General features: G+C 49.8%; 1 protein-coding gene across 4 annotated transcripts in view; it reads left to right on the top strand.

Moving 5' to 3' along the window:
• OTUD5 (OTU deubiquitinase 5) overlaps window positions 1–6,341 on the top strand; it is a 32,674-nt gene extending 26,333 nt beyond the window's left edge. For 2 of the 4 annotated variants that reach the window (XM_017523913.2, XM_017523911.2), the window contains exons 6-9: window positions 2,508–2,711; window positions 4,496–4,697; window positions 4,809–4,922; window positions 5,258–6,341. In XM_017523913.2, the coding sequence (XP_017379402.1) occupies window positions 2,508–2,711; window positions 4,496–4,697; window positions 4,809–4,922; window positions 5,258–5,382 (645 nt within the window). In that variant the 3' untranslated portion in view covers window positions 5,383–6,341. The remainder of the gene's footprint in view (window positions 1–2,507; window positions 2,712–4,495; window positions 4,698–4,808; window positions 4,923–5,257) is intronic. The other 2 variants (XM_017523912.1, XM_017523914.2) reach the window with 1 other exon arrangement.
• The last annotated feature ends 1,318 nt before the right edge of the window (window positions 6,342–7,659 follow it).

The following is a 7,659-nucleotide window of genomic DNA, read 5'->3' as shown; positions in this document are numbered from 1 at the left end:
CCTGAACCCAGGAGGCGGAGGTTGCGGTGAGTCGAGATCGCGCCATTGCACTCCAGCCTGGGTAACAAGAGTGAAACTCCGTCTCAATAAAAAAAATAAAAAAAAAAATAAGAAATTCTTGGTTGCTTCCAGTTTTTGATGATTATGAATAAAGCTACTATAATGTGCTTGCAGGTTTTTTCATGGACATAAGTTTTTAGACCAGTTGTATAGATACCTGAGAGCAAGATTGCTGGATTGTGTTTTAAGATTATGTTTTGATTTGTGAGGAACTTCGAAACTGTCTTCCAAAGTGGCTGTATTATTTACATGCCCACAGTAATTTTTTGGAAGCTCCTGTTGCTCAGCATTATTACCAGCAATTAATACTGTCTGTCATTGTGTTGGATTTTAGCCATTCCCTTAGGTGTGTAGTGGTATCCCATTATTTTAATTTGCAATTGCCTGATGGCAAATGCTGTTGAGCATCTTTTCATATGCTTATTTGCCATCTGTATATCTTCTTTGGTGAATTGTGTTTGTGACTTCCTGGCATACAATTCCTAAAATCCTTAGAAACTCCAAAGTGATGCCTTTTTGTATGCTAATGAGTTGACTGATGGCTGCCAGCCCATAGGTAGCTTCAGGGTGGGGGCTGGTGACCAGAAAGACCAAGGCAGGATTAGGGGTTTGAGACTTTAAGCCCATCCCCCAGCCTTTGGGGAGGGGGGAGGGCTGAAGATTAGGTTGATCACCAATGTCCAATGGCTTAATCAATAATGCCTACATAATGAAGCTTCCATGAAATCCCGAAAGGATTGGGTTCTGGGACTTCTGGCTAGCTGAATACGTGGAAGTTTCTAGAGGGTGGCACCCCAGGGAGGACATGGAAGCTCCACATCCCTTCCCCCATACCTCATCCTGTGCATCTTTTCATCTGTAGCCTTTGTAATTTCCTCTATGTAAACCGGCAAACATGTTTCCTGGGTTTTGTGAGCTGCTCTAGCAAGTTAATTGAACCCCCCCTAAAAAATACTGTGGGAATCCCAATTTATAGCCGGTCAGTCAGAAATTCTGGAGGCCCAGACTTTCGACTGGTGTCCAAAGGGGAGTTGGGGGGAGTCCTATGGGACTGAGCCCTCAACCTGTGGGATCTTAGGCTGTCTCTAGGTATTGAATTGCATTGGAGGACACCAGGTGTCCGCTGCTCGCTGTGTGGGAAAACACCCTCCCCCCAGCCCACACCTTTGGTTACAGAAGTCTCTTGTGTTGATTGTTGTTGATGGAGCAAGTAGAAAAAACACTTGGAATGTGTTTACACTGCCAGAGCGTGTTTAGATTTTTTGACTATTTTTTAATTGGCTTGTTCTAACATAGTTTTATGTATTTTTTTTTTACTGTTATCCACAATAAAAAATTACGTTTTATCTGAATGCAAGGTCTGCAGGAAAAGGAAAAGAATACATTTTACATGATTATTTAGCATATATGCATTTGTGTGTAGTGTATATATGTGCATTAAAATGTTAACTATGACATTTTGGGCTGGATGATAGAAAAATTTTTAAAAATTAAAAAAAAATAATGTTAACTAAAGCTTCATGAAATAATATTTGCACTTATTCCCTGGGATATACTCTGATAATCATTTTCTCTTTTTTTTTTAAATACTGTTGGAGCTCACAGCCTGAAAAACAATACTCTCATTTATTGTCGTGTAACTTATAGTACTCCACATTATGTCGATACTGCCCCCTTATCCCCTCACTCACCCACTGCTTTCCCCAACCCCTCACATGCTTGAATACTCCCTCCACCCTGTGCACACATAGCTGATTTTTCTCTTTTGTCTCATCTGCTCATGTGTGAGGAAGGCCTCAGCATTGTGAAACACTCATCTCTGGATGGGGCTTCTTTAAATTAAGGCCCAGGCCAGGCACAGTGGCTCACGCCTGTAATTCCAGCACTTTGGGAGGCTGAGGTGGGTGGATCATCTGAGGCCAGGAGTTCAAGACCAGCTTGGCTAACATGGTGAAACCCCGTCTCTACTAAAAATACAAAAAAAATTAGCCAAGGGTGGTGATGCCTGCCTGTAATCCCAGCTACTCAAGATGCTGAGGCAGGAGAATCGCTTGAACCTGGGAGACGGAAGTTGCAGGTAGCTGAGATCGCGCCACTGCACTGTAGCCTGGGCAACAGAGTGAGACTCCATCTCAAAAGAAAAAAAAATTAAGGCCCAGGCTGGAGGGCACCTGACTGTCTCAGTCTCAGTGCCTCAGTTGAGGTGGTTGGGGGTTGGAGTCAGGTTTTTCAAGCAAAGGAGGTTGGAATGACAGGTCTCACACCCTAAGCCTGCTTTCCCCCAGTCCTGGATCAAGAGGCGGTCTGCAGAGGGTTGCTCTGTGGGAACATCTGCTCTCCTGTCTTCTTTTTTTCTGGGCCTGTGGACCTACCCTACTGAGCCTGTTCTGGCTCTTGGGCAGGGTCAGAGTGTTATTGCACATCCCTGCTCCTCTCCCTCCTTGCAGTTTGCAGAGCAGTCTCTGATGAAGAATGCCATAAAAACATCGGAGGAGTCGTGGATTGAACAGCAGATGCTAGAAGACAAGAAACGGGCCACAGACTGGGAGGCCACAAATGAGGCCATCGAGGAGCAGGTGGCTCGGGAATCCTATCTGCAGTGGTTGCGGGATCAGGAGAAACAGGCTCGCCAGGTCCGCGGCCCCAGCCAGGTGGGTCATGGACTCTGTCACAGGCTGGGCCAAGAACCCATTACTTCTCATGTTTTGCCCTCAAGCAAGCAGGAAAAAATTAAGCAGTTTTGACATCTGGGAGGGAAGGAAGCATCCAGCACCTGTAATTCATCTTGTGTCTTAGTTTTGGCATTATACCTTGGAACTTTAAATACTTGTGCAGAACAGGCACTTAAGGAGTGAGAGGAGGGCAGCCACTGCTGCTGGTGACACGAGAATGATGGATAGCTTCAGACACACAAGCTTTTGTTGACTGCCCGTGTGTGCCAGGTTTCTACTGAGTATGTAACATCAGATCTGGACTGCTCTGCCCTCAACGATCTCATCTGCTGAGGGAGACAACTCACTGGTGGGATCCTTGACCCTGGCTGGGAGATCAGTGGAGGTGGGGGCTCCGGTTAGTCTTCACAGAGGAAGGTTGAATCTTTTTTTTTTTTTGAGACGGAGTTTCACTCATGTTACCCAGGCTGGAGTGCAATGGCGCGATCTCGGCTCACTGCAACCTCCGCCTCCTGGGTTCAGGCAATTCTCCTGCCTCAGCCTCCCGAGTAGCTGGGATTACAGGCACGCGCCACCATGCCCAGCTAATTTTTTGTATTTTTAGTAGAGACGGGGTTTCACCATGTTGACCAGGATGGTCTCGATTTCTTGACCTCGTGATCCACCCGCCTCGGCCTCCCAAAGTGCTGGGATTACAGGCTTGAGCCACCGCGCCCGGCCTTGGAAGGTTGAATCTTTAGGGAAGGGAGGGGCAGGGCAAACAAGCATCTGAGGATTTGTAAAATCACAAGGAGTTTGGAGTGATTGTAGATGTTGGCTGGCAAGAGCTGAGTCTTATTCCACAAATACTTATTGCCAGTCTGTGCCAGGCATTGTTTTCAGTGTATGGGGATACATAGGTGAGCCCAGCAGGCCAAGATCCCTGTCCTTGTGATGCTCACGTGTTTGCAGATTGACACAAAATAAACAATAAACATAATGAATAAATTAGTTGGGAAGAGCTATGGATGGAAAGTATAGAGCCAGGATAAAGGGGCTGAGCAGGGATGTGAGTTCACAGTATTAAATAGCACAGTCGGTAGGCCTCAGAGCAGGTGAGATTTGAGCCTTGCAGAAGGTGAGAGTTAGCTGCACGCACAAGCAGGGGAGGGCAGCAGGCCCACACACCTGGTACAACTCAGGCACAGCCTAGAGGGAGGCCAGTGTGCCCGAACAGAATGTAGTAGTAGTAGATGAAGTCAGAGAGGTGGTGAGTCCAATTGGGTAGGGGCTTGTGGTCTGTGGCCAGGACTTTGGCTTTTATTCTGAGGCAGAAGCCATGGGAGGGTTGTGAGCAGAGGAATGACAGGATGTGGTTGGGGATTTAACAAGATCGCCTTGCCTGCTAGTCATCCAGTGGAGCCTGGCAGGTGAGGGCAGAAGCAGGGGCCAGTGAGGAGGAGGCTGCTGCAGTAGGCCAGGTGACCAGTGCCAGTGCTGGCAGTGGAGATGATGAGAAGGGGTTGGATTTGGATCTATTTTGAGGATAGAGGTAACAGGGTTTCCTTTCAGATTGGCTGTAGGGATGTGAGAGAGAAGGTAAGGAGCTTCACCCCTGTCCTGTGAGGAGCCTTGTGGTCCACCGTGTGAGTGGGGATGATGATGACCTATGTAGAAGCTATATCATAGCCAAGGTCCTGGGAAGGGAGCCAGCATTCAGGGATGGGTCACAGGAGGGTCATGGCTGTTGGTCATCCTTACTGCATTTTCCTTACCCACTGCAGCCCCGGAAAGCCAGCGCCACATGCAGTTCGGCCACAGCAGCAGCCTCCAGTGGCCTGGAGGAGTGGACTAGCCGGTCCCCACGGCAGCGGAGTTCAGCCTCATCACCTGAGCATCCTGAGCTGCATGCTGAGCTGGGCATCAAGCCCCCTTCCCCAGGCACTGTCTTAGCTCTTGCCAAACCTCCTTCACCCTGTGCGCCAGGTCAGTAACATGCTCGCAGGGAATGTGCTGGGGGTTAGGAGGCACTGTCTGGGTCCTGGGTCCTGGATCCTGGATCCTGGGTCCCTACCTTTGACTGTCCGTCTGCTTCAGGTACAAGCAGTCAGTTCTCGGCAGGGGCCGACCGGGCAACTTCCCCCCTTGTGTCCCTCTACCCTGCTTTGGAGTGCCGGGCCCTCATTCAGCAGATGTCCCCCTCTGCCTTCGGTAAGCCTCCTTTGTGTCGGGGATGGAGGCTACTAGGAGCTGGGAGAGACTAGAAGAAGCGGCAAGTCCTGAGAGGGGGTTTCTGGAGCCTCCGGCTATCTCCCTGAGAAAAGAAGAGAGAGGTGCTGGAGGGGATTTTTCAGGCCCAAGGGGATTTTTCATCCCCAGAAGGGGCCTAGGATCTAAGTGGGGTTTCACAGGCCTAGCAGATCCTTCTGTTTTAAGAAAGGAGAAGGGCCCTATGGGATTTCTCCAGAGCCCCAGATACCGGCACAGGGTGAGGAGAAGGCAGGCTGAGAGCACTCCATCATCCTTTTTCTCTTCCTCTGGCCCAGCAGGTCTGAATGACTGGGATGATGATGACATCCTAGCATCGGTGCTGGCAGTGTCCCAACAGGAATACCTAGACAGTATGAAGAAAAACAAAGTGCACAGAGACCCGCCCCCAGACAAGAGTTGATGGAGACCCAGGGATTGGACACCATCTCTCAACCCCAGCACTCCTGCCCTCTGGTGCCGCCTCAACCTTCTTTGGCTTCTTCCCTCTTGCCTCCTTCTGTTCTTCCTGCTCTCCCCTCTTTTCCCTCCTCCTCACTTCCCTCTGGCTAGCCCACCCCTGTGCTCCCTCTCATTGCTGCTGCCACTATCACCTGTCTCTCTGCCAGCTGACGTGCCCTGTTGCCCCCCACCCTGCATAGCACCATCCCTGCATTCCACAGGGGACTCGGGCAAGGGTGCCGAAGATAGACGAGAGGTACACAGAGACAGACCAACTGGCAGCCAGGCAGCCCCAGAGGAGAGAGACATTCAGACAGAGGAAAGTCTCCCTGCCCCTCATTCCTTCCAAGATGAGAAAAAGTTGCTGTCCCCCCTCCACACTGATGCCAGGGAGGTGGGAGGAAGAAGTGGGAAATTTCCCTTTCCAGTACCCCATGAATGTCTGAGCCTTCAATCTTGAATTTTTTTCTTTATGAAAATGTACTTTTATCTTATGAAATCAACTAATCAAAAATGATATAGATGACAGCACTGGGTCTGTGAAGGTGGCATCTTTCTGGCCAGGCAGGTCATGGGGCATGGAGGGGGGCGAAAAGATGTGGGTTGCTGTCTTCTAGCCTCCAGCTGCATGGAGGCGGGCCCAGGGCCAAGGGTGTGCACTGGGCAGGGCAGCAGGTGTCAGGCCAGCTTGGACAATGAAACCCTGACCTTGCTGCATTCCTTTTGCTTCCACCACCACTAGCCTCTTTGGAATCTTGGGGTGGGGGGCATCTTTGGGGATCATGGCTGCCACCCGGGATTTGAGTGTAGCGAGTGTGGGAGCAGCCTTGGCAGATGGGGCACCCGTGCCCTGCAGGTGTTGACAAGATCCGCCATCTGTAATGTCCTTGGCACAATAAAACCAAATGTCAGTTTCCCTGAGCGGCTCTGTTCTGTGTGGGGCAGGGGTTGGGCGGGCTTCTGGGCAGAGGAGGGAATGGCACGGACCTTGGCTTGACCTCAGAGGTGTGAATCCTCTCCAGCAGGGTCTATCTGGGGGCCTGGAGTTTGTATTTGATTTGCTGCTTATTAAACATCCTCCTATTACCACTGGAAAAGCTGCATCTTTGCCTGCTGACCCCACCCCTGTCTATCCTATTTCCTGGGATGTGATGGTAGTAGAGGACTGTGAGCTTGAACTTCCTGCCTGAATTCCAGCTTCTCAGCCTGCCTCTCGCCATGAATGTTGCTCTTTCCTTTCCATGATCTGATGAAGAAAAGCCCTGGAAAAGCATAACTGATCATTTGTGGTAACATGAGTTTAGTGGAAGTAACCAGAGGGGCCTCCCCCAGTGGGTTCTAGAAGGTGAAGGATGGCTAAATCCTTCTTTGTTCCTGTCCCCTAGTCCTCTGACACCTCTTTCCCTGCCCTCCCTAGGGGTAGATCCAAGGTAGAGAAGGCTGGCTGGCCTCTAGGTTTTCTATCTTTTATGTAGACCCTCTGGCAGGGTGTATTCTGGTTCTGCAGTTGAGGGCATGGCTAGCTGAGTGGCTGGCTGCAGAGTATCTCTGGAACCCAATGGCCAAGCATCTATTTGTTGTAGAGTTGCTTTGAAACCTTCCCTGGCATTTTCTAGCTGTGTGGCCTTGGTCAGTTCTTAGTTTCTCTGAATTTCAAGTGTCTCATCTGTACAAGAGAGGTGATTACGCTGGGCACAATGACTCACGCCTATAATCCCAGCACTTTGGGAGGCTGAGGTGGGTGAATCACCTGAGATCAAGAGTTTGAGACTAGCCTGGCCAACATGGAGAAACCCATCTCTACTAAAAATACAAAAATTAGCAAGGCGTGGTTGTGCCCACATGTAATTCCAGCCACATGGGAGGCTGAGGCATGAGAATCACTTGAACTTGTGGGGTGGAGGTTGCAGTGAGCCGAGATTGCACCATTGCACTCCAGCCTGGGTGACAGAGACTCTGTCTCAAAGAAAAAAAAAAAAAGTGATAACTACTCCCTCATGCTGTCTGCTTGTGATCATCAAGAGGGAATAGGCATGGTCAAAGAAAGTAATGTGCTATTGGGCACAGTGCCTGGCACATTCGGAGGGTGCAAATGTGTCATTTCTGTAGAAGTTTCTGTACCATTTGGCCCCTGCCAATCTCTTGCCGCTTTGTCCAGTTTTGTTGGCCTTTGCCTGCAATTTGCCCTCCTCTGTCCTGAGCCACCAACCTTTGTCTTTCAAGACAGGTAGTGGGTCAC

This window comes from Cebus imitator, unplaced genomic scaffold (genome assembly GCF_001604975.1).
Source record: "Cebus imitator isolate Cc_AM_T3 unplaced genomic scaffold, Cebus_imitator-1.0 Scaffold30, whole genome shotgun sequence".
NCBI classification, from domain to species: Eukaryota; Metazoa; Chordata; class Mammalia; order Primates; family Cebidae; genus Cebus; species Cebus imitator.
The sequence above is the reverse complement of the archived record's forward strand: the minus strand, read 5'-3'. Positions and strand labels throughout refer to the sequence as shown.